This window comes from Geotrypetes seraphini, chromosome 8 (genome assembly GCF_902459505.1).
Source record: "Geotrypetes seraphini chromosome 8, aGeoSer1.1, whole genome shotgun sequence".
NCBI lineage: Eukaryota > Metazoa > Chordata > Amphibia > Gymnophiona > Dermophiidae > Geotrypetes > Geotrypetes seraphini.
In genome coordinates, this window is record NC_047091.1 from 169,113,073 (window position 1) to 169,140,642 (window position 27,570).

General features: G+C 45.5%; 1 protein-coding gene across 7 annotated transcripts in view; it reads left to right on the plus strand.

Annotated features, from left to right (window-relative positions):
• Positions 1-27,570, plus strand: part of GRK3 (G protein-coupled receptor kinase 3) — a 466,643-nt gene that overhangs the window by 53,298 nt on the left and 385,775 nt on the right. For 2 of the 7 annotated variants that reach the window (XM_033955477.1, XM_033955470.1), the window contains exon 2: positions 24,247-24,323. In XM_033955477.1, the coding sequence (XP_033811368.1) occupies positions 24,260-24,323 (64 nt within the window). In that variant the 5' untranslated portion in view covers positions 24,247-24,259. Of the gene's footprint in view, positions 1-1,220; positions 1,291-1,514; positions 2,509-2,552; positions 2,754-24,246; positions 24,324-27,570 lie in introns of those variants that run through there. The other 5 variants (XM_033955472.1, XM_033955473.1, XM_033955471.1 and 2 more) reach the window with 5 other exon arrangements.

Consider the following 27,570-nt stretch of genomic DNA (forward strand, 5'->3'; position numbering starts at 1 on the left):
AGCTTCTCAAAATGTATATACTTTCCATAAAATAGCTACTCACAAATTTAAATAAGCCACATAAACTGCCAGGTTAACTTTCATGGACTATGAGTAAAAGTTGAAATCTAATTTAAACAAACTTCATAAAGGGAAACTAAAACTTCAGAGATCAAGATACTCATTTTACTTGTCAAAAAAATCTTTCTCGAGGAATGCCTTAACCAGTTCTACAAGTTACAGTTGACTCCACCTAAGTGCATGTCGGTTAAGCGCAGCCTACCACCATGGTTCTTTTTTTTTTTTTTTTACATTAAAGTCAATGGTCATAAACTCCGAATATTTGCAATTCAGATAAGCGCACAATCCGCTTATGCGTGCTGATGTCATAGGTCCAACCTCTATTCTTTCACATTAAATTCACTCCGGTTAAATGCAATCACGTTCTGACTGGGAATGGCTAGGCTTCACACAGCAGCTTAAGTGCTGGGACAGCTGGGAAAGTGAGTGCTCCGCTTCCACTCAAGCTGTAGGGCAGAGCTTTCCTGTACTTTAGGCTCCAGCAGCCCACGCACCATATTCAAACTGAGCTGGCTTAACTACAACCTCCCCATACCTTCCCCCCCACTCCTATTAAGCGCACGTGGAGACCCGGTCCGAAGGGCGTGCATTTATAATCTTACTAGTCTTTAAGCCCGTTACATTAACGGGTGCTAGAATAGGTGTATGTCTGTCTTTCTTTCTCTCACCTTGGCCGCTGTCTTTCTTTCTTTCGCTCTCTTTCCTCGGCTGTCCACCACCACCCTTTGCCTGCTCCCCTGTCCAGCAGCAGCCCTTCTCCCTTTGTTTTACCTCCCCCCTTGTCCAGCAGCACCCCTTCACTGCTTCCCCTATCCAGCAGCACCCCTTCACTGCTTCCCCTGTCCAGCAGCAGCCCTTCTCTCTTCATTTACCCCCCCTGTCCAGCAGCACCTCTTACCTGATCCCCCTGTCCAGTAGTACCCCTTCTCCTTTCCCTGCTCCCTCTGTCCAGCATCCGCTAACCCGGGCAGCCTTGGGGCTTTTGCTAGGCCGGCCCATCTCGCATTATCGAAGTGGGTCGGCCTAGCAAATGCCCTGCGGCTGCTGCGGCTGCTGGTTTTTGGGGGGGGGGGGGAAGAGAGGGAGAAGAGGTGTCCCGGCAACTGCAGCGTGGAGTCAAACCGCCACTGAAATCGCTGCACGTGCCACAAGCTGCCGCACATAGAACACGGCCATGGAAGCAGAAATCACGGCGACAGGGATCACGCCGTTTCAACTATGCATGCGCGGGTAAGGGTTTTATTATATTAGATTCCCTAGTTTGTCCTACCCAAATACGTTTGAAATGCAAAAAAATAAAATAAATCTTTTTTTTTTTTTTAATTTAATTTCATGGCTCAAACCTGAACTCAAGTTTTTACGAAGAGATCCATTTTCAGAGCATATTAGCCAACAGACACTATGCTCTAAAGAAACAAACGTGTGCTCAAATCGCTGGAATGTTCTATTTAAACCCCGTTCTATATTTTTCAGAGTCGTTATTATGCTAATGCCTGTCATTCGCGTCCTCTTTAAAGAGCAACTGAAAACTTCCCTGAGCGCCATGGCAACCAACGCGTAATGTCGTACTATCGCGTAAATAAGAGACGACGTCCGATGACCTCCAATTTGCATGCGGGGCGTAGCGCTCCGGCGGCTTCAAAAACGGCAGCGTTTGTTTATTTCGCAATTGTAAAAAAAAAAAAAAAGTTTTTAACGTTATATACCCTAGATTTGAAGCCGCTTCAACGGCACCAGATTCGGAAACTTTCCTTTGCCGTAGGGATAAGTCGCCAAAGCAGCCGTCCGTAGTCTGTGTGATCCATTCCTCAACCCCTCCTTCCCAGCCTCTCGGGTGGTTTCGGCCCTCCCTCCCCCCAATAAACAACAACAACCACCAAACAAAAAACAACCACATAAACTGGTCAGCTGTTTTCTTGGGGATTATGATTGCAGTTAGTCAACTCTAGGTAAACCTGTGTTCATTATATCAAGAAGGGGGAGAAAAAAGCAGCTGCAAAAAAAAAATAAAAAAATCTATATTTTAACCTTGTGGGTTTCACTAGTCAAGGGTTAATATAGAGAGCAGAAGAAACAAAATTTTATTCTTTATTTCTATCCTAAAATAATCTCTGGGAAGGTGAGCCAGGAATCATGTAACCCTGCCAAAAACTCCCTGTCAAACTGTAATATTAATAGATAACAAAATTGGGAAAAAAAGATCTGGACTGTTCAAGGCAGGCTTTTTTTTTTTTTTTCCTCTTCTTCAGGGGGAGAGTATTTCTTTTTGATCAGTAACTGAGTTTTTGTTGTGTTGTATGTGACTGGGATATTTTTTCCAGTTCAAAGCATTTTCACCATGACAGACCTGCAAGTAGTGCTGGCCAACCTCAGTTATCTGATGGCATTGCAGAAGAGCAAATTCAGGAAAATTGTCTGGGCCAACAAGAAATTTATTCTACAATCCAGGTAAAATAATACTACAGTAAAGATCTGCACAATTTCTGGCCCCTCCTCTATGAAAAGACTTGCTGTGATCCACTCAAATGCAGGAGTGTTGTGTGCCCTCAGGACATTTCAGGCTCCTGCTTGATGAAACATTTGCTGATCAGAAATTGGGTGTGAAATAGGGCTGCTTGGTCCTGGGTTTTTGTCATGATGACCTTTAGAACATAGCTTATTGTTTTTTTCCAGCTCTGATGTTCCTTCATGATGTGAGCTCTGCAATATGATATTTTTTCCTTGACTTTTATTACAGTAATTTTGTTCCTTATTGTTAAAATTTTTAGATATATTATTAATACTACTTATCATTTCTATAGTGCTACCAGGCCAAGCATACACAGTGCTGTACATCAAAATGTAGAAGAGAGAGTAAAGGAATGGGACTTGTATACCACTTTTTTCTGTGTGGTTTACATATTTAGATAGTAACATATTTTGTACCTGGGGCAATGAAGTATTAAGTGACCTTCCCAGAGTCACAATTTGCTGCAGTGGGAATCAAACACAGCCTTGGGGCAGTGAGGCAGCTGCTCTAACCACAGGGTCACTGCCATTATATAAAAACAACGGAGTTTATTATAAAATCCCAAAATTAGACAAGAGGAGCAGTTGCCCAAGGTGCAAAGCCTTGTATGATGAGGAAATGACTGAAGTGGAAAATGAGACTGGGCAATGAATAAAATACCTCCACTGACAATTTTTCTTAATAGTTTGGGACATTTGTATTTTTAATGGTTTTCCTTTTCTTGGCTATTTTTACTCCCCCCAATTATATGGTTTTATAGTATTTGTCTGGAGATTACGATATGTGGTGTATGTGTCATTGTTGCATATTGCAGTTATTTGTTGTATGCAGGAGTACTTAAGTGTTATTCTGAGATTAGTATCTTCAAATTAATGTATTAATATAAAAAAAGTAGAGAAAGCTTTTTACTGAATAACGTTGACGTGACCAAATTGTCTCAGTAATTCAATCTGCGAAGGCATATCATAAAAAACCAACAGTCTCAGAGTATTCGTCAAAGGGCTCTTCAGCTTGGAAAAGAGAAGGCTGAGGGGAGATATGATTATAGTCTACAAGAAACTGAGTGGAGTAGAACGGGTACAAGTGGATCGATTTTTCACTCTGTCAAAAATTACAAAGACTAGGGGACACTCGAAGTTACTGGGAAATAGTTTTAAAACCAATAGGAGGAAATGTTTTTTCACTCAAAGAATAGTTAAGCTCTGGAATGCATTGCCTGAGGATGTGATAAGAGCGGATAACGTTGCTGGTTTTAAGAAAGGTTTGGACACGTTCCTGGAGGAAAAGTCCATAGTCTGTTATTGAGAAAGACATGGGAGGAAGCCACTGCTTGCCCTGTATCGGTGACTAGAAAAAACAAGGAAGGCAACCAAGTCACATCAAGGTCTGCGTGGGGGAAGCCCACAGTGCCAAACTTGTCTCACAACTTATAAGCCAAATACAGTGTAACAAGTCAAAAAAGCATGTCACACTGTATAATGTTGTAGGGCGCTCTCAGTGTGAACCCTCAGTGATAGGAGCGCAGCTCCGACACTTCACTTCTGGGTCAAGGCAATAAGCCTCCACCCACACACCATCATCGAGCGCCCTGTGTGTGCAAGAATCAAAGCAATCAACAATCAAAGTGAGTAAATAAAACTCAACACAACACAAGCAACCTGACCGACCCCCACACAAACCCTGCCAGCCGAAACCCCCTCTAAAAGCACGCACAAAATCACAACGAAATCAAAAACCATGCCAAAAAGTGAAGAACATATCCAAAAATAAACAATACTTATCCAAAACTGTCACACCGACGGAAAAAACCGCGCCAGGAGGAAAGGTTCAACCGCGCTGGTTTCGGGAGGAGCCCTTCTTCAGGAACCTGGCCTCCAACAGAACACGAGCAGAGAGGACGGCTGGAGGGTGGGGTGCCCGGGAGGGAGAGCACACCAGCTAAAACAGATCTACAGGTGACATCATGCACGAACCAACCAATCATACTGTGCCAGCACTCAACACAATCATCACTACAAAAAGGAGCAGAGAAAGAAAGAGGGAGGGAACAAAGAACACCCACCAATAGAAACACCACAATCAGAAAAGTTCCTCCCCCACACACACCCACACGCACACAAGCACACCATACCCTGTATCCAAAATCCATTATCTAAAAGAAGCCAAGAACCCTATTAGACAATGGTATTCCATTCCACACTTTCGTTAAGGCCATTCGGCTGAACAGATTGTAATTGAAAAATCCAATATTGTTCCCTGAGATTCAGATGAGCCTGTCGATCCCCTCTAAAGTCCCGAGGGACTTGCTCAAGCACGAACCAAGATAGGTCAGTAAAACAATGACCAAAATCAGCACAGTGGGGTACCAAAGGGCAGACTGAGATCCAGTACGGATCCGGCTTCTGTGTTCTTGCAGTCTGACCCTAACACTTCTGCTGGTCCGTCCCACATAGCACAAACCGCACGGGCAGATGATGACATAAACTACCCATTTAGAATCACACGAAGTTTGCGCTCTGAGATGGTAAGTGCGTTGAGTCCGGGGATGTTGCCAGGTGGAAATTGACAGAGATAAATGACACATATCACAATGTCCACATGGTTGATGGCTGCCCCCACTGTGGGCCCGACTCCTGGTAGCCAGAAGGTCTTTCAAGTTCTTAGACCGAGCAAAAGCAATACACGGGGTCTCCTTAAAAATAGTATGATATCCCAAAACATGCCAATGCTTCCTCACAATATTAGCTATCTGGTGGGCTTGATTGGAAAATGATATAACACACACCTGTTGCTCTAAAGGAGGCCGAATGGCAGGAGCCCTTAACAATTCAGGGTTGGCATAGCGGGCTCTGCGGTACGCTCTTCTGATAATCCAATCAGGATAGCCACGAGCCTTAAAACGCAGAGACAGAGCCTTTGCCTGAGCCTTATACTCTCTCAATGTTGAGCAGATCCGACGAATCCTGAGGAATTGCCCCACGGGCACCGACTGGCGCAACCGGACAGGATGGCAACTGGTATAATGTAAATATGAAGTCCGATCCGTAGGTTTGCGAAACACAGTAGTGACCAGTTTACCCTGCTCTTTGCTAACCCTGGTATCCAGATAGGTAACACTGCTTGTATTGACAGTGGCAGTATTGCTACTCCTTGGGTTTTGGTTAGGTACTAGTGACCTGGATTGGCCCTAGTGAGAACGGGCTACTGGGCTTGATGGACCATTGGTCTGACTCAGTATGGCTATTCTTATGTTCTTAAAGATGTGAATGACTGTATTTTCATTAGAACAGTTAATTATAAAGATGGGTAAGGCTGCTGTGATCTGAATTATTGCCTTGTTCAACTGATGATATCTTTGGATGGGGTAGGGATGGATGATCTACAGTATATTTGCTGTGCTTGTTTATGGATGAGAGTTCATATTTAACCCGCTCAAGAAATGTGTGTGTGAGGAAAGCAAATGCTACAACGTGTGCTACAAGTGTCCTGAACGGCCAACACACATGCACCCGCACGCATGCGCCCACCTTACTTCTCTAGGGTGGCAGCCTTTCTTATTAAGGAGAGCATCTGGGTTCATCCTTATCTGAACAACTGGCTCATTTTGAGCAAGCTGCAAAGTGGGGTTCACATTTTGTAACAGTGAAAATGATGCAGCTGCCAGCAACTGGAGAAGCTGTAAATTAGGTTGGCAGCAAAGGTTTCCTTAATGTGATGGAATCCAGATCTGTATAAAGTCCGGTTCTCTCTCTCTCAGGCAGAGAGTCACAAGAGGTAACTTTCCAGGTCTTAATTATTATCGAAGATGTGCAGAGAAAACCTATGATAAGATGCAAGTTCCCTCACATCCCAACACAGACTAAATTAATAATTAGGCACATTCTACTTGGTTCATCAGATGACCTCTCCGGACCAATCCAGAAACATAACTTAGATGAATAGCCTTTCTGTATAGAGTCTCGCTCAGGCCGTGAAACGGAGGCGCCTTCGTTAGATAAGACCAGCACATGAGCCATGACTCCCCCAAGATTCACACAGGCTGAGCATGTAGGCATAGCTGGATGTCCTTGACTATAATACAGTTCTGGTACATACCCAGAATGCATTGGGCAGAAACAGCAAAGATGTATTTTTCTTTCTCTTCTTGCTCGGTTTAGGCTGGAATGATTTCTTGCAAACAATAGTTCAGGCTTGATGATGTCAGAGAGGCCTAACCTTCAGGTGCAAATAAGGAAACACCCCTACAGTGCGGCAGAGGAATGCCCCAGTGGGAGAAGGCTGCGAAGTAGCCTATCTAGATTGCTGCCGATGCTGCCATTTGCAAGAAGGTATATCGGTCTTGCAGTCAGTCGGCTGGGTTTGGATGGGAGGGAAAGATGGAAGGGGCAATGGGGGGGGGTTGAGCACAGCAGGGGGAAGGCGGGGAGAAGCGCTGCTGCCAGTGAATCCAGTGCTTCAACTAGGGCTTATTTTTGGGGTAGGACTTATATTAAGACCTACTCCGAAAGTCATGCTATGTCGTAGTTTCAGGGAAACACGGTAGTGGATCATTGGGTGAAATCTCCATTCATTAAATGCCAAAAGTGCCCAGCTTTCTTTCAATCACAGGAAAGATAGCTGGCAATAGAAAGTGATGATCTTGATTTAGTCTTGGCCTTGTCAGGAGCCCCTCTAGGTCCTTCCTCAGTGGTCGCTGATCAGATGGGTGATCCACAGAATTGTGAAGCATTCCTTTCTTGTAATTTTGGTGACCACAGATTGGCCACATTGCCTTTGTTATGTAGACCTAGTCAAACTCCTAGTGGAACTGCCCTTCTCACTTCTCAGGGGATTGGACTCACTGTGTGAAGCTCCAGTATTCCGGGATAATTCAGATGCCTTAGGGCTTACAGCATAGCTCTTGAGAGCTGAAGGTTGATTCACCAAGGTTATACTCCCACTGTGGTAGCAACTCTGTTTTAAAGCACAAAGACTTGAACATCCTTGGTGTATAAGAATTTGGAGGAGATGTGAACATTGGTGCTCAGATCAGGGTGTTGAGTCTTGCAGGGCTGAGCTGCCTTTGTTGTTTTGTCATTTTCAAGAAGGCCTAGATAAGTTTGTCTCTTAGTTCTTTTAAGGTCCAGGTGGCAGCTTCGGCATGTTTTCATGGCAAGTACTGGGGGGAGGGGGGAGATGTGTTGTGTCCTGAGGGGAAGTTAAGCACATCTGTTCCCCATAGTGTCCAGTAATTCCACCATGGGACTTTAATTTGGTTCTCAGAACATTCTGCTTTTCAAGCCTTAAAGGTTTTGGTGGCAAGGATCTCTCCCTGAAAGTAGCAATTTTCAGCTCTCTGTTGCTTCTTCATCTCTTGGGGGATGCTGTTTGGAAGTCGCTGCCTTTTGTTCATATTTTGTTTCAATAGTTTTTCAGGGACAACAGTTATAACAATTATTAGTTCTTGCAGGGAGTGAGGCAACTTCACTCTACGCATGGTTCTTCCACAATAGAGTCTCGGTTTGGTTTTCAGTGTTCTAGATTTTCTTATTTTCTTGGTTTTCAGTGTTAACCATTGAGGTAGTATATGTCATTCACAGGCAAACGATATTGGGAGACCTGAATGCCCACTTCACTCAAGTACAGGCACCTTTATGGGCAAAGGCCTAGGGAGTCACTCTGGAAGACATTCACAAGGCAACTACTTGGTCATCTTTATATCTCCTTTTGTAGGATTACAAGATTGATATCTTTGCTAGAGGTGAGGCAGTCTTTGTGAGGCTGGAAATTCAGGGGGCCTTGTCTTCCCTTGCCCAGTAGAATATTGCTTGGCTGCATTCCTCTTGTCTGGAATGGTCTAGCAGAGATGAAAAAGAAGGTGAAATTTATTCGTACTTGTCCTAGTTCATGAAATTCAGAAGGTGATGTTACAATATAAGCTGCAGTGGTTTTCAAAGGGGTTAATATAGTTTGTGGCAAGGTGGACCTATTTCTATTTTGACAATGTCATACTGGAGAATTCCAGACTTCACCAGCCCTTATACCGGTGGTATCACTGAAATAGTTCAGTGTCTACCTCCATCTGCTGGTAGGGGAACTCATCCTGTTGGTTTGGACTGGGCTAGTAGGTCTCAAGGAAAGGAAGTGAAAAGACGTATAAACTTCACCTTTCTACAAGTAAAACAGCCTTTACATGTGGAAACATCTCTGTAAAATTATCCCTATATTCTGTCTCCCTTGTGTCTTATCCTAGGAAAAGACAGAATGTCAAATGAATAGAAATAAATATATTGCACTTTTCTTATTGTAAAATTTATTACACTTTTACATATGAAGGCTTTATCACTTTTTATAATTAGGGCTCCTTATTTTAAGTTTTAACTGATAAGCACTGCTAAACACCCCTTTTGAGAAAAATTTAAAATAGGATAAACACTGGAAAAACACCACTTCTCCTATTATATTCTCACCCCTCCCTTGGCTTGTTTTATGTCATCTGTTCAGTTTTTGTACCCTCGTAACTCCTAAATAGCACATCTGATTCCAACAGAAAAAATATCCAAGAATAGTAGCTGTGGTGCAAAAAGTATCATTTATCATCATCATCATCATCTCTGCTAGACTGGTCCAGAGAACTGGATTATGTCCTCCTACCAGCAGATGGAAGCAGAGAAAAACGACTCGGAGCTGACTTAACAACTCCCCCTTATAGGAGCTGGTGCTGCATTCAGCTCCTCAGTATTTCTCTGGCTTGAATAGATGGTGCAGGCATGTGGACTGATGCAGCAATTATGAGTAGGCCATTCCTGGAAAGGCTGTGGGCCCTGATTCCCAATTAAACAGACTGAATCTGAGAGACACCTGTAGAAAACACTCCTATTAGGCTGATTTTTCTTCCTCCTTGGAAACTGATTGACTGATGCTGGTCCACAGAACCCATGGGTATAGACCTGATGGTTCTAGGTCCCTCCCTCTACTCTTCTGATTCTTGTGGGGCTTTGTGGCTGCAGTGACTACTATATTGCTTCACTATTCATGGGAGAGGACTATAGCAAAACTGGCTCAAAGGTATCTAATACCATAGACCCTAAGCTCAAGGCCCTCCCCCTTGACCACATATTTTACCTTCCCTTCTCCTATCCCACAGTATGTTTATGTTTAATTTTATTATTTACTTAATACCCCTCCATTGCAATAGGTCATAGCGACTTATAAAATTTAAAATTCAAAATAATGGAAAGGAATTCCAATGATAAAAGGAAAGCAATAGAAACACTATCTCTCTCCTTTTTTACTCCAAACCCCCCCCCCCAACACCTAGGTAGTCAAGGGTTCTTAGTCTGATAAATTCAAAAAACTAACAGTCATACCTTTTGGTTTAGTATGGTATTACTTTATTCCTGGGTTAGTGGTCATGAAATGTTTTTGACAGCATCAGGTTTGGCTTTGGTGGTGAAATGGAAACCCAAACATAACAATTGTTTTCAGTTGTTTTAGTTCTGGCATAAAACACTGAGGCCCAGATTCTCAAAACTTTAATGCCGTCGCTAAACTTTTTTCCGACGGTTTAGCCTACACACATTTTAGCAACAGATTTGGCTTTAGCGAGGTTTCTAGCAATCTCTGACACTGACATGCAAACGGGGTCTTCAACAATGAAATGAGCTCTCTGGTGGATTCTTAAAAATTGCCAAGCCATTTTCTAAAAGCGGCATCGGCTTTTGACAACAAAAATAAGCGATTGGTCCTGGGGTGCTGGTACAGTTACAGCACTGTTTTAAACCCTGGCATGGCAGTGTTAGAGACTGCTAGAAAAGCCATCTTGAAGTGACCCCCTTCCCATCAGCGGGAGAGATGCCCACTCCTGCTGCAAACAAACACCCCCCTGCAGCGGGAGAGATGCCTATTCACTCCTACTGCAAACAACCACCCCCCCTGCAATGGGAGAGATGCCTATTCTCTGCAACGGGAGAGATGCCTATTCTCTCCCGCCGCAAACAATCTCCCACCCCCTGCAGTGGGAGAGATACCTATTCTCTCCCGCCGCAAACAACCTCCCCTTGCAGTAGGAGAGATGCTCACTCTCTCCTGCCACAAGCCCTGTAGCGGGAGAGATGCCTATTCTCTCTCGCTGCAAAGGGGGGGGGTGTTGTGTGGCTGCGGGAAAGATTGAACATCTCTCCTGATATTGTGATTGGGGGGGGAAGGGGGGTTTGCGGGTTTTTTTCTGTGCACGTGTCCATTGCTATCACCAGTGATTTACATGAGCGTTTTCTGGACAATGACTCACTTTTTAAAATTCGCTATCAGACCACTGCTTTTTAACACGTTTTTTTGAGAATCTAGGCCTGAGTAGCTGAAAGCAGCATTGGCCCCTTATAAGTGGTGTGAAGTCAGTTTTGAGCTGTTTTTCTTTGGCTCCATCTGATGGCAGGGGACATGACATACCGTATTTTCACGCAAATAACACGCACCCGTATAAAACGCGCACACGTGTATAGCGCGCAGAAATCACGATGATAAGCACAAAAACTTTGGTATAACGCGCTCACGATTATACCGCGCATGCTGCCCGACTCTCCGTTCACCCCCCTGACTTCCGTGCACTGCCCCGCCTCTCCGTGCGCTGTCCCGACTCTCCGTTCACCCCCCCTGACTTCCGTGCACTGCCCCGCCTCTCCGTGCGCTGTCCCGACTCTCCGTTCACCCCCCCCTGACTTCCATGCACTGCCCTGACTTTCCGTGCGCTGTCCCGACTCTCCGTTCACCCCCCCTGACTTCCGTGCACTGCCCTGACTTTCCGTGCGCTGTCCCGACTCTCCGTTCACCCCCCTGACTTCCGTGCACTGCCCCGCCTCTCCGTGCGCTGTCCCGACTCTCCGTTCACCCCCCCCCCCCGACGTCCGATTCATCCCCCCCCCCGGCAGGACCATTCGCACCCCCACCCCGAAGGACCGCCGACTCCCCGACAATATCGGGCCAGGAGGGAGCCCAAACCCTCCTGGCCACGGCGACCCCCTACCCCCACCCCGCACTACATTACGGGCAGGAGGGATCCCAGGCCCTCCTGCCCTCGACGCAAACCCCCCTCCCCCCCAACGACCGCCCCCCCCCAAGAACCTCCGACCGCTCCCCCAGCCGACCCGCGACCCCCCTGGCGACCCCCACGACCCCCCCACCCCCCTTCCCCGTACCTTTGGAAGTTGGCCGGACAGACGGGAGCCAAACCCGCCTGTCCGGCAGGCAGCCAACGAAGGAATGAGGCCGGATTGGCCCATCCGTCCTAAAGCTCCGCCTACTGGTGGGGCCTAAGGCGCGTGGGCCAATCAGAATAGGCCCTGGAGCCTTAGGTCCCACCTGGGGGCGCGGCCTGAGGCACATGGGCCCAACCCGACCATGTGCCTCAGGCCGCGCCCCCAGGTGGGACCTAAGGCTCCAGGGCCTATTCTGATTGGCCCACGCGCCTTAGGCCCCACCAGTAGGCGGAGCTTTAGGACGGATGGGCCAATCCGGCCTCATTCCTTCGTTGGCTGCCTGCCGGACAGGCGGGTTTGGCTCCCGTCTGTCCGGCCAACTTCCAAAGGTACGGGGAAGGGGGGTGGGGGGGTCGGCCAGGGGGGTCGCGGGTCGGCTGGGGGGGCGGTCGGAGGTTCTTGGGGGGGGACGGTCGTTGGGGGGGGGGGGGGGTTTGCGTCGAGGGCAGGAGGGCCTGGGATCCCTCCTGCCCGTAATGTAGTGCGGGGTGGGGTTAGGGGGTCGCCGTGGCCAGGAGGGTTTGGGCTCCCTTCTGGCCCGATATTGTCGGGAAGTCGGCGGTCCTTCGGGGTGGGGGTGCGAGTGGTCCTGCCGGGGGGGGGGGATGTATCGGACGTCGGGGAGTCGGCCGGGCAAGAGGGCTTGGGCTCCCTCTTGCTCCGATCGTGGATGCGGGTGCGGGTGGGAGCGCGTGCGAGTGGTCGTTCGGGGTGGGGGTGCGAGTGGTCCTGCTGGGGGGGTGAATCGGGCGTCGGGCGGGGTGGGAACTATGTTTGAAAACTTTCGTATACCGCGCTCACGCATATAGCGCGCGAGGGGTATGCGCGGTAGGTAAAAACGCGTATAACGCGCGCGTTATATGCGTGAAAATACGGTATATGTCTGGACTGATCTGGAAAAATTTAAGGAAAGGAAATTAACAAGTAAGACCAGTTTCTCCTAAATACCGATATTTTGTATCCTCAGTCCCTTATTAACTTGAAAAGAAGCACGTACGGTAAATTTACAATTTATAAACATCAAGAAATAGAAGACCTATTTATAAATAAATTCAGAGTCTGAAACAATTATTTGCTTGTGTTCTTGCATACTTTTAAACCCTTTTGTTCCAAAGAGTTGCAAATGAATTTTTATTGCAAAACATCATGACGCCATCAGCAGTTTAAATATCTTTATTTTTGGTGACATTCTATTGAAAGTAATTAGGCCTTGGAAGAAGCTTTGTAGTTGCTGTTAAAGTTCACAACACTTCCTAATGAACAATTAAGCCTCTGTGTTTGGATTCATGAGGGAGTTTGGCTTGTTACCAAAAGGAAACACCTGTAAACCAGTAGTTCTACAGTTCAACAAATGCAGAAATCTCAAAGCTGTTGTTTGTTTTGTGCTAAAAATAACTGTTTTACTGACATGGTGGCTACATAACTGCTAAATACAGCTTCCGTGGACCTTTTACTAATTTTTTTCTTAGATATGGTTCCAAAGTCAACAATAGGTAAATTAAAAAATGTTTCCAGTAAGAAGTAATGGAAAAGTTTAGTTATAAGTGCTCATGTAGTAAAGAAAAATACTTCTTGCAACTTAAAGCCTCCAGAGCTTGTGTGAGAAATTTGTTGATCCAGAATCTCATGAAATAAATAGTCGCAGAAAAAAAAAATAAAAGCAGCACTTAAGCTGAAAATAAGCTACCAAGTAGATTTTATTATATTTATTTTAAAATTTATAAACCATCTTAAACAAGGCGGTTTCCAATAAAACATACACAATAAATATTTGATTGGTGGTAGTTTTATAAAACACTTTCCATGTGTAAATGTTTTAAACAAGAAGAATATGTTTTATAAAACTGCACAGCACTGAGAAGACAGCATATACTTGTGTGTATTCTGTACATCTACTGTAGGTGTTCCAGGAAGTATTGTGTAAGTGGAGCAGGTGCAAAGTGTAATTTATGTGATATGCAGAGGAGGTATAAATTTGTATGTATGAATTTGTTTCTGGGGTTATAACTTCTTGGCCTTAATCATTTTATGGTAGAGGTTTAAGACTGTTTATTACATGTTGTTATTTTATAATGATTTGTCATGTTTTATTTTAATTATGTATTTACTGTTGTTATCCACATAGTTGTTTGATATGCAGGCTACAAGTGATTTAAATAAATAAATAATAAATACTGCCTTTATAAAATAAATATAACATAGGAACCTAGTTAGAACTTTGACAAATTTGACTTGTTATTGAAATACCTCTACTTTGGGTGGTATTTTATCTCTGTAAATGAGATTGAAAATTGTTTTATTGGTTTAATAGAGTTGCCAACTCCTATTTTTCAAATTGTTTGCCATAAGTTTTCTGACACTCTCATTTTTTTTATTGTTTACATTTTATACTTTTTTTTAAACACATAAATGTGAAAGTATTCAAAATATCAGAAAAAAAGCACACATTGATGTAACATTGTTTATCCCAGGACAAGCAGGCAGCATATTATCCCAGGACAAGCAGGCAGGTATTCTCACAAATGGATGACGTGATCCAACGGAGCCCCGATGCGGACGCTTCACAATCAGACTTGCTTAAAGAAACTCGATATGTTTCGAGTCGCACGCACCGCGCATGCGCGAGTGCCTTCCCGCCCAGTACACAGGGCGCGTCTCCTCAGTTCTTACTTTTCCGCGGAGCCGAGAAGTCCGTCTTCGACTCTCTGCGTGAAGTGTTTTCACTTGTGCCTTCTTTTGTCCGCGGTTTTGGGTTCTTTTTTCTCAGAATCGCTGGTTTTCATCGCATCCTTCAGAAGTTCATGCCTTATCTGGATTCTCGGGCGCATTTTGAATATCAAGAAGTCCTTGCATCCTTGTCCCAACTTCGGCTGCAGCTTCTTCAGTCCTCCTATGATGCTTTTGAGCTGTCTGCTCGAGCTACTGTTTGCTCGGTGGCTATGTGGCGTCTGGCGTGGCTCCGTACCATCGACATGGATCCTAACCTGCAGGACCGGCTGGCTAATGTTCCTTGCGCTGTTAATGACCTCTTTGATGAGTCTATTGAGGCTGCCACCAAGAAGCTTTCGGACCACGAAAAGTCTTTTGCATCTATTCTCCGCTCGAAGCTGAAGCCGGCTCCTCCTCGTCCTGCAAGTCCTCCTCTAATTTACCAACGGCGTTTTCCACCGAAGCAGACTCCTGCCATTTGTCAGCCTGTCAAGAGACAACATCCTCAGAAGCAGCAGAAGCCTCAGCCACCTGCTGTGCCCAAGGCTCCTCAGCCTTTTTGACTGTCTCATAGAAAGCATAACCTCAGTCGTTCTGCCATTTCCCGTTTTCCCCCCTATCGGAGGTCGTCGCCATCATTTTTACCACCGATGGACGACTGTTACCTCCGACCTCTGGGTCCTTTCTATTGTCAGGGAGGATACTCTCTTCAGTTCCATCAAGTTCCTCCGGAACATCCTCCAAGAGAGTATCATTCCACCTCTGCCCAGACCGCCCTTCTTCTTCAGGCTTTGCTGCAGCTGCGAGCTATCGAGCCAGTTCCTTTGGCTCAACAGAACAAGGGATTTTATTCTCGGTACTTCCTTGTTCCGAAGAAGACGGGCGATCTGTGTCCTATTTTGGATCTCGGGGTGCTCAACAAATTTTTGGTCAAAGAAAAATTTTGCATGTTGACCCTAGCATCTCTGTATCCCTCCTCGAGCAGAACGACTGGTTATGCTCTCTGGATCTCAAGGAGGCCTACACACACATTCCCATCCATCTGGCCTCCCGTCAGTACCTCAGATTTCAGGTGGGAAATCTTCATTATCAATACAGAGTGCTCCCTTTCGGCCTGGCCTCGTCATCCAGAGTCTTCACCAAGTGCCTGGTAGTGGTGGCTGCTGCGCTCAGGAACCATAGTCTTCAGGTGTTTCCCTATCTGGATGACTGGCTCATCAAGGATTCCACCTCTCAAGGAGTCGTCCTAGCGACCCAGTGGACTATGGTTCCTCCAGAGTCTGGGATTCAAAATCAACTTCCCGAAATCCCATCTCCAGCCTTCTCAGACTCTTCCATTCATCGTAGCTGTTCTGGATACTGTCCAACTCAGAGCGTTCCTTCCTCAACAATGTCTGGAAGCTCTTCTCCATCTTTGTCATTCAGTCTCCTCTCGCCCGTCCATCTCTGCGAGACACATGGTGGTTCTTTTGGGTCACATGGCTTCTACAGTACACGTGACTCCTTTTGCCAGACTTCACCTCAGAATTCCTCAGTGGACCCTGGCATCTCAATGGACGCAGGTTTCCGATCCTCTGACTCGACACATCCAGGTCACTCCTGCTCTGACACAGTCTCTTCGCTGGTGGATGCTCTCTTCCAATCTATCCAGAGGCTTACTTTTTCACACGCCCCCCCCCCCCCCATCAGAATGTTCTTACGACCGATTCTTCAACTTACGCTTGCGGGGCTCATCTAGATGGTCCCATACTCAAGGCTATTGGACCAGTACGGATCGTCAGTGTCACATCAATCTCCTGGAACTCAGGGCGATTTTCAATGCTCTCAATGCTTTTCAACATCTGCTTCATGACCGTGTAGTCCTCATTCGCACGGACAATCAAGTCGCAATGTATTATGTCAACAAACAGGGAAGCACGGAATCTGCCTCCCTCTGTCAGGATGCTCTGAAAGTTTGGGATTGGGCAATTCGCCACAACACCTTCCTCAAAGCTGTCTACATTCAGGGGGTGGACAATGCCTTGGCGGACAACTTGAGTCGTCTTCTACAACCTCACGAATGGACTCTCCATTCCACGCCCCTTCATCACATCTTCTCTCAGTGGGGAACGCCTCAGATAGATCTCTTTGCAGCCCCCCACAACTTCAAGCTGCCTCAGTTCTGCTCCAGGATCTACGCTCCTCATCGCCTCGAGGCAGATGCTTTTCTTCTGGACTGGACGAATCTCTTTCTATATGCGTTTCCTCCATTTCCTCTCTTTGAAAAGACGCTGGTCAAGCTGAAGTCCGACCATGCCACCATGATTCTGGTTGCTCCTCGGTGGCCCAGACAACCCTGGTACTCCCTTCTTCTTCAGCTCAGCAGCAGGGAGCCATACCTTCTACCAGTTTTTCCCTCTCTGCTTACGTAGCATCAGGGATCTCTACTTCATCCCAACCTACAGTCTCTCCACCTGACAGCTTGGTTCCTCTCAACCATCCTACGGGCTCTTGCCCTCGTTGCGCTATCCTCCAACCTCGGGCTCTCAGGAGGCGTCGAGCGCGGATTGCGAAGCTCTTCGCTATGGAGACCGATCTACCTGTGGGCCCAGTCTCGGCCTCGACCTCGGTCTCAACGTCGGCCTCGAAGACCTCGGTCCCGGGAAAATCACCCTCGACCTCGAAGGCCCAGGCCTCAAAATCCTCTACTGGATTTGTTGCAAAGAGACATTCTTCTAATAATACTAGATTGGCCTTTCATATGTTAAATTTATCTAAAGAAATTGTTGATCTAGTTTTTTCTATATCTTTGGATGTGGAAAAAGCTTTTGATCGTGTTGAATAGCCTTTCATGTATCAAGCATTGGAATGGTTTGGTATAGGCTCGGGATTTATACAAATGATTCAAACTTTGTATAGCTCCCCTTCTGCAAGATTATATGTTAATAATAATTTCTTTGATCGTTTTACGTTGCAGAGGGGGGTTAGACAGGGTTGTCCTCTGTCTCCTTTACTTTTTGATATTGTATTAGAACCCTTGTTAGCCATTCAACAAGCAAAGGGGATACAGGGTATCTCTTTTCTGATAGAGAATACAAAGTTTTGACATATGCAGATGATATTCTGCTTTATTTGAGAAATCCAGAAACTCCATTCCATGCTTATTAGAATTGATTGATACATTTGGAAAGTTTTCAGGTTATAAAATAAATTGGAGTAAGTCAGAAATTCTTTCTCTTAATGTGCATTGTAATAGAGGTTTATTTGATTCTTTCTCATTTACATGGAAAGAGGATGGATTAATCCTCTACTGCAGGTACCGTATTTTCACGCATATAACGCGTGCGTTATACACGATTTTTACAAACCGTGCGCGTTATAGGTGTGAGCGCGTTTTACAACTTTTTTTTTTCATTCCGATCCGGCATCCCCCCTGCGAACCGGCATCCTCCCCCCCGCTCACGTCACCCCCTCTCTCCAGCGATCCTACAACCCCCTCAGCACCGCAAAACATCTCTTACCCGATTGGGCACCGGCACCAGCACCAATGCACAGGACGTGCCAGTGCCAGTGCCCGAAGATCCTCCCTCGTTGGGCTGGGCTGGGCTGGGCTGTGCGGTGTAGGGAGATCCTCCTTCTTCCCTGTGCCGGGCTGGACTGGGCTTTGAGCATTTGCGCATGCTCAAAGCTTTCTGATCTCGTTTTCTCCGAGATTCTCAGAGAATCTCGGAGAGAGCGAGACCAGAAGGCTTTGAGCATGCGCAAATGCTCAAAGCCCAGTCCAGCTCGGCACAGGGAAGAAGGAGGATCTCCCTGCACCGCACAGCCCAGCCCAGCCCAGCACAACGAGGGAGGATCTTCGGGCACTGGCAAGTCCTGTGCATTGGTGCTGGTGCCGGTGCCCAATCGGGTAAGAAATGTTTTGCGGCGCTGGGGGGGTTGTAGGATCGCGGGGGAGGGGGGTGACGAGAGCGGGGGGGAGGAGGCCGGTTCGCAGGCCAGAAGAGTAAGCGGGAGTGGGAGGAGGTTATAGCAGCATGCATCCGATCATGTGACGCCCTTTGCCAGATTGCACCTCCGGGTGCCTCAGTTGACTCTGGCGTCCCAGTGGAAGCAGGATCGGGATCCCGTATCTCAGCACATTGCGGTGATTCCCTCTTTGAGACGCTCGCTCCGTTGGTGGACTGACTCTTTCAATCTTTCCAGAGGTTTACTCTTTCTCGTGCCTCCGCCTCGGAAAGTCCTAACGACGGACTCCTCGGCGTATGCCTGGGGGGCTCATCTCGACGGCCTTCGGACTCAGGGTCCTTGGTTGGCTGCGGACCATTGCTGCCACATCAACCTGCTGGAGCTCCTGGCCATTTACAGGGTGATGGTGGCTTTCCGTCACTTGCTGCAGGATCAAATGGTCCTGGTGCGTACGGACAACCAGGTGGCGATGTATTATGTGAACAAGCAAGGGGGTACGGGTTTCCTGTCGCTTTGCAAGGAAGTGCTTCAGCTTTGGGAGTGGGCGATACGCCATAACGTCTTCCTTTGCGCGGTCTACATCCAGGGCGAGCAAAACTGCTTGGCAGACAGGTTAAATCGCCTCCTTCAGCCGCACGAGTGGTCGCTCCATTCCTCTACTCTGTGTCAGGTGTTTGCCCCTCAATCACAAGTTGCCTTGCTTTTGTTCAAGAATCTACTCCCCGGATCGTCTCGAGGTGGATGCTTTCATAAGAACATAAGAACATAAGCAGTACCTCCGCCGGGTCAGACCATAGGTCCATCCTGCCCAGCAGTCCGCTCCCGCGGTGGCCCAAACAGGTCACGACCTGTCTGAATCACCAGAAGGGGCCCCTTGCCACCTTGGTTTCTCATTAAAGTCCTATCTTCCCATCAAAGTCCTCACCCTCTGGTCTTGCCCATGCACGACCTGGTTGGCTTTCTATACTTATTACCTGATTAGCTTTCTATACTTGTGTTAAATCCCAGCACCTCTCTCAGTATCCCACGATCCCTTTATCCCTCAGGAATCCGTCCAATCCCTGTTTGAATCCATGTACCGTACTCTGCCTGATCACTTCCTCCGGTAGCGCATTCCAAGTGTTCACGACCCTTTGGGTGAAGAAAAACTTCCTTGCATTTGTTTTGAACCTATCTCCCTTCAGTTTCTCTCAGGTCCACACCTATTGAGGAGATCTGCAAGGCCGCCACTTAGTCTTCGGTTCATACATTCACCTCTCACTATTGTCTGGATGCTTATTCCAGATGTGACGGCCAATTTGGTCAGTCAGTTTTGCGTAATCTGTTTTCATAAATTGCCAACTTTTCCTCCGTCCCTTTTTAGTTAGCTTGGAGGTCACCCACATGTAGAGAATATGCTACCTGATTGTCCTGGGATAAAGCACAGTTACTTACCGTAACAGGTGTTATCCAGGGACAGCAGGCAGATATTCTTGCAACCTTCCCACCTTCCCGGGTTGGCTTCTTTGCTAGCTATCTGAACTGAAGACCACGAGGAGGGGACGCGCCCTCTAGTGGAGCGGCAAGGCATACGCATGCGTGGTACAGCACTAGCAAACTTTGAGATCTTCAATCAAGTTTGCTTGAAAAGATGTCCGCGACGGGGCTCCGTGGATGACGTCACCCACATGTAGAGAATATCTGCCTGCTGTCCCTGGATAACACCTGTTATGGTAAGTAACTGTGCTTTACTGGCTGATCTTTTTGTTACATAACTAAGAGATCAACCAGAGAAACTTGACAGTGTGTTGTTAGAAATCAATGGGATCCTTTTACCTATATACACTAAAGGTGGCATGTACAATGACTAGCGTGTGAGTTTCATGTGTGCTGAGGCCACTTTTAGCATGGCTGTAAAATAGCTACATTTTCTTTCCCCATTAATTTCCCAATTAGTGTGTGGTAATTGGCGCAGGAGCTTAGTTTCAGGGCTGTAAGGGCACCCACACTAATCATATGCTAATCGGTTAGTGCAAGGTAATGTAGCTGAGCTAACCGACTAGCGCTGGGCATACTTACTATGTGCCCCAAATATACCCTAGTGTTAAAAAACTTTAAAAAGTATTTTTTTAATGTGTGGGAAGCAAAATGCTGGTCTGAAAACTACTGTGGGATGCCTAAGCATTTCTCACTGTAGTGCTTTTTAGCCTGCAGTAAGTATACATTAATGCTTATTGCAGCTCAGTAGAAGGGACTACAATATTTACTACCCACTCCAAACAGTTCTTTGAAGACAGTATGAGAAACTTTGTTTACTTTGTGCATATGTGACAGAGTGGAATACCTGTCACTGGCTATCAGAGAGAGCCAGAGCATAGTAACATAGTAGATGATGGCAGAAGACCCGAATGGTCCATCCAGTCTGCCCAACCTGATTCAATTTACATTTTTAAAAAAATGTTTTCTTCTTAGCTATTTCTGGGCAAGAATCCAAAGCTCTATCCGGTACTGTGCTTGGGTTCCCACTGCTGAAATCTCTGTCAAAACCTACTCCACCCGTCTACACCCTCCCAGCCATTGTAGTCCTCTCCAGCCCATCCTTCCCCAAATGGCCAGTTCACCACTTTGGGTCCTAACTTCAGCCCTTCAAGTTTGTTCAACAGACTTATTGAGCCTGAGAGAAGAGATAATCTGCATAGAGCTGCAAGTGCTGCTGGGAGCTGTCCACTCACACCGAGTGGATTGTGGTGCTGAAAAGAACAGCTCCCAGCACAGAGAGCTCAGACAGCAAAAAGCTCCTTTGGGTGGAGAAATGGTAGCCTCTGGCATAACTCATAGTTAGTCCTGAAGACCACTGCTGAGTGGTGCTGACAAGGGGCTTGGTGCAGCAGAGTAGAGTTCCCTCCATGGCCCATGCTAGGATGAGTTATCTGCAAGATTGTGAGTCATCTGGGGTTGGTAGTCCTAGTGAAGCCCGATTGGCCTCACTGACCATGGTATGTGGACCTACTGTAGTTCAACTCCAGAAGGACGAAGAACTCAGATTGCCGGACCAAGTGGATCTTCTCACTCGGGGACCTGTCCCTATTGAGAATCTGGAACATTTTAGGCTTATGGCATGACTCTTGAATGGGCAGTCCTGACAAGCAAGGGTTACTCAGACATGGTCGTTTGAACTTTGCTTAGAGCTAAGAAGTTTTCAACGGTAGCAGCCTATGCCAAGGCCTTGAAGTCCTTTCAGCACTGGTATGCTGTGGATGATGTAGAGCCCTTATAAGCTCCAATTTCGGTAGTTCTGGACTTATTGCAAGAGGGAGTTTAGAAGAGTCTGTTGATCGGATTACTGAAGTTGCAGATAGCAGGCCTTTCCTGTTTCCAAGCTCAGGGGGAAAGAGACTATCTGGCCTCTCACCCAGATATAATCTGGATCATTAAAAAGGCTCTTTTGTTGTGCCCTCTCTTCCTGGGATATTAACACTGTAGTAGAACTCCATATGAGCCCTTACAGGAGGCTTCCCTTCAGTCAAGATGGTTGTTTCTGGTGGCGATTATGTCAGTGAGATGAGTTTCCAAGTTACAAGCTCTGTCCTGTAGGGAACCGTTCCTTAAGTTTACCGAAGCAGGGCTCTTCTTCCACACGGTTCAATTCTTCTTACCGAAAGAATTCTTGACCTTCCATATCACTCAGGAAGTCTGTTTGCCAAATTTTCACCCTAAGGGATCTAAGAAAAGGGATAAAACATTGCATTTGCTGGATGTCAAGTGAGTGCTTCTCCGGTACCTTGAAGCTACCAATGAGTTTCACATATTGGATCACCTTTTAGAATATATTTTGCTGTCAAGTTCTTTAATTACAAAATATTATATATTTATATTAATGAAAGTGGCACCTGGAGAGCGATATGGAGACAAAAATTTTCCTTGCCCCATGAACTCTGTCTGATCCTAGCCATACAAGCCTCTGAATAATTATGCTTTTATATTGAAATCATTTTATTAAAGTATAAAAATAAACAACATTCTGTACAGCTGTCATTTTATAAATCGCAAATACAGAATCCCTCACCCTCACAAATATCCTTTCCACTATTGAGACAACTGAACAAGCCAAATTACTGCAAAATGCTGCATAGAAAAATCATGCCAATAGAATACCTTCGTAACACCCACAGAACACAAATAGCTGATCAAAAATGATAAACATAAATTTAAGCCAAAATCCCAAGAAGCCACACCTTGCATGTAGTACAACACCAATATAGATTTATAAATAAAGGAGTCAAAGTGGAGATACCATAAAAAAATAAAGGAGTCAGAGTTGAAGGTTTTATATACCAACTCCACAACTTTAGATCTAGGACAGGGGTGGGCAAACATTTTGACTCGTAGGCCACAATGGGTTCTCAAATTTGACAGAGGAGCTGGACCAAGATCAGCTGGATGGAGTGTTTGTGTGAACTACCGTAATATAAATTAAATGTAAACGTCATAACATAAAAGGTTTTGGTCTTTAAAAGGTAGCAAAGCATGAAACGTAAGGCTTATTGTACAAAAGAAATGTACATGATCATCTCTCACTTCTTCTCCTTCACCCCAATTCTTCTTTCCTTTCTCTCCCCCACATGTGCAGCATCTTTCCTCCCCTCTCACGCATCCCCTTGTGCCTTCCTTCTGCAGCATCTTTCTATCCCTCCATCCCTCCCATCCCCCTGTGTAGCAGAACCCTTGCCCAGCTTCTATCCCTCCCTCCCTCCCTCCCCTCGTGCAACAGAACCCTTGCCCAGCTTCCATCCTTTCCTCCCTCCCTCCTATCCCTTGTGCAGCAGAACCCTTGAGCACCCGCCCCCGCTGACCCTCCATCCTTCCCTCTCATCCGAACCCCGCCAACCGTGTGCCCCACATACCTTCCTCCAGAGCAGCTTCAGGCTGGCAGCACTCAAAACAGGCTGCTTCGTGGCCTTCTCTCGTCGGGGCCTTCCATGTGCCGCGCTACTGATGACATCATCAATTTTTGGCAGAAGAAATTCCCCTACAAGAGAAGACCGCGAAGCAGCATGTTTAGAATGCTGCTGGCCCGATGCTGCTTTGGAGGGAGGTATGTAGGGCTCGTGGTCAGCGGGGTTTGGATGGTTGGTGGGCCGGATTAAAAAACTAAATGGGCTGTAGTTTGCACGTGTCTGATCTAGGACAAAGAGATATAAAATGATACATTTACCAAATACTATCATGTTGTAAGTTTTTATTTTGAAGCTGGAGTTGAAGTTGGCACATTTTTACTGACTGACTCCATCTCCATGACTCTTACTCCATAGCCCCGGTTACTGTAAAGAATAAAACCTAATTAGCATTATCTGTTCATTAGTGCATCTCCAACCTATCCTTCTCCATGTCTGTCTCACTTATGTATATTTTGCTGGCTGCAGCATTGTAAAATGTATACTCATTTGAATTTTCTAAAATTTATGTCTTTCCTATATGACTTGTAATTGTATTCTAAACTGCTTAGTTATTGAATCGATTTGTTCTATGTCAAAGGTCTGGAACTTGGAGAACATTCATTTATAAATACAGTACAGAAGAACTTGGTTTATGAATTTACTTTAGCAAAATATTGCATCATATCTTTCTTTTCTCTTATTTGACCTTTATACTTTGGTATTTTTTTTATTAGGCACCTCTCTGCTATTAAATTATGACAGTCAGTTAAGAAAGTGAAATCAAAATATACTATATAATGTACTAAATCAGCAAGATGCCAGTTCAAGAATGGATAATATCATTAACCTACATTTTATTTTTAATTTTCAGTATCCGAAGTGTAATGCAGAAGTATCTTGAAGAAAGAAATGAACTTACCTTTGATAAAATTTTCCATCAAAAAATTGGTAAGTTATTTTCTAGTGAATATTTTCAAATTTTTGAGCAAAGTTCTATGCTACAGAGTGGATGTGTCTCCAGATTTATAAAATAGAAATGAGTGAACTATTTTGGATAAAGTGAGATAGCTGAAGTTCTTTAGGGGGGAAATTCATCAAGTAGTGTTGGGGCCCTAAGTCACATTATTTGGCCCTAATGCTGCCTGACTAAAATTACCATGGCGATATTTAATTTGCTGTGAGTTAAGTAATAATGAGATGTAAAACATGCAAAACTATGCAAATCAAATTTCATTACTATGTAAATACCCAAACACAATGTATGGTGAAGTTGCCATGTCTGGGCAACTGCACTAAATATCCAAGGCAAATTCAATGGTATTAGATCTGGAGCTTATGCAGATCCTGGCCAATATTAGCTGGGACCTGCAAACATAAAAACAAAAACTAGGTCAGGCTGCCCCAGCCCCCATCCACCTCTCTAGGCTCTTCTCCTCCAGGCCTACTTGAAGAAATCCTTAGTGGTCTAGGGGGAAATTGGGCAGGAGTGATGCTGACTCACTCCCACCTGGCATGGCCTACTTTCCAAAATGGCTGCCATGACCTCTAGTGGTAGCCTTGTAGTCAAGAGTTTTGTAATATATTTGAATTCGTTGATAATATGAATAGTACAATCATGTTTTCGACTTTCTTTATATTTTAAATGTAAAGTTGATGCCAGCAGAGGAAATGCATTTTTGAGCGAGAGAAATACCTAGTATGTTTTATATGTTATACACAAGATAATGGAAGCACAAAATGAAGAACAAAAAAGAAATCCAACAAAGTCTGCAGTGAGGTAGAAACAGCACAAGAAAAAGCAAAGAAAAACTGCAGACAAACATACAAGATGCAGGCTATGTTCCAAAGCAAGTTTATACAGAGACCCTTGGTTAGCGATTTCCTTCGATTTGCGCAGGCTTATGTTTATTTTTGATTGTGGTTTATTTTGATACCCTGCCAACCTGGGACCCTTGATGAAGGCGTGTTAACCGAAACACGGACCGTGTCGGATCCCTAGGTTTGTAAACAGGTGGTGGCATTTTATAATTGATATAATAAACATAAGAACATAAGCATCACCTCTGCCGAGTCAGACCATGGGTCCATCATGCCCAGCAGTCCGCTCCCGTGGCGGCCCCCCCCAGGTCCATGACCTGTAAGTGATCTTTTACCTAAAACATTTTATTCCCTAATCATTTACTATCCTGTATAGTAACCCTCTAACTATACCCTTCAATCCCCTTTTCCTTCAGGAAATCATCCAATCCCATTTTGAAACCCAAAATCGTACTCTGCCCTACCACCTCCTCTGGAAGCGCATTCCAGGTGTCCACCACCCTCTGAGTGAAGAAGAACTTCCTAATATTTGTTCTGAATCTGTCTCCTTTCAATTTTTTTAAATGCCCTCTTATTTTTGTTGCCCCCGCTAGTCTGAAGAATCTGTCCCTCTCTACCTTCTCTATATCTTTCATGATCTTATAAGTTTCCATCATGTTCTCTCTAAGTCTCCGCTTTTCCAGGGAAAAGAGCCCCAGCTTCTCTAGCCTTTCAGCATATGGAAGGTTTTCCATACCTTTTATCATCCTTGTTGCTCTTCTCTGGACCCTCTCGAATATCGCCATATCCTTCTTCGTGATAGCTGTATCTTGTACGTTTGTCTGCAGTTTTTCTTATATAGTGTTCCCCCGGTCGTTCGCGGTCGGCGGTTCGCGTTCCCGGTCATTCGCGGTATATTCCGACCACGAACTGCCGACAAGGAGAGGGCAGCGGAAGAGGCAGGAGAGAGCAGCTGGAGCGCCGCGAGTGCAGAAAATCACTCGCAGTACGCTCCGACTGCCTCTTCCTGCACTAAGTTTGGCTTTATCCAATCAGGAGCTGGTTTGACACGCGCGCTTTGGCTGCTCTCCTGCTGCTCTCTCCCGCTGCCCTCTTCAGGCTCCCCCATGAAAAACCATATTTGCGGTTTTTCGAGATTTGCGGGGGTTCCTGGAACGGAACCCCCGCAAATATCGGGGGAGTACTGTACACAAGATAATGCACAGATAATTTAAAGTTTTCAGTTTCAGTGAGATTTATTGATGCATAAGTAGAAAAGTGAGGAGATACTTCTCATATAAAAGACTTTTCATGCATAAAGGTATTTTTATAAAATTATCCCAGGGGTTATGTACCCGATGTATGCATGTGGCAAGAGGGCATGTAGTTTTATACAAACCATATGTAGGCATGACTGGGGTGGGGCTTGGGTAGAGTTGAAATTTATTTATTTATTTAAAATATTTCTATACCGTCTATAGCCTAAACGATTTACAAAATCTTACATACATAAGTTTTAAGACGATATGAAAATAAATAAACATAAATAATCAGAACTTCAGAAAATCAGCACAGGAAAAATCAATGCTTTTACAAACAATTGTGTTGTGAGTAGTTTCCTAAATGCAACTCTATTACCACATGTATTTTATGTTTCAATCATGGCTATTAAACAGAAATAAACAAAATACACAGCCAAAATTAGGGCTTCTTTTACAAAACTTCATTAGGCTTTTTTATCTCCGACTGTGACGGTATTAGGTCTGACGCTCATAGAAATCCTACGAGCATCTGAGCTAATATTGTCGTGGCCAACAATAAAAAAGTCTAACACACCTATATATTCAGCAACATATAACCACAACATTATTGTTTTACCAAGAAAGGGATCCCACCCAACCCATCCGCTGCTCTACAAAACCAAAGAATACACACAAAGGGGCAAATTCTATAAATGGCATCCCGATTGTAGGCAGCAGTTGGCATCCTGCCGCTATCTAACCAGCCAATTGAGATGCATGTTTAAAAAAAAAACACCCCGAGGAGGGTCGCATACCTTGTAGGTGTTTTCGTGAGCCTAGGGAGGCGTGTAGGGACGCCTAAGCTTGCCCAAGGCTAGGCGTGGGCGTGATTTCACCCGGAAGTGGGCATCCCTTCTGCCGGGAGATGTCTCAGGGGAAGGGGAAGGGGGAGGGGATGGCAGCAGGAGGAATTGGGCACTCTGCTTGCCACAGACATTTGGTGGGGGGTGGCTTTGGGAGTTCCAGCAGAAGGGACTGGGCATCCCTTTTGCCTGGGGATGTCTCAGGGAGGGGGGGAACGGTTTCCTTGCTGCGGCTGCTAAACTGATCGCAGTAGGGAGATTCCCTTGCCGCAATCAGCTCAGTGGCAACGAGAT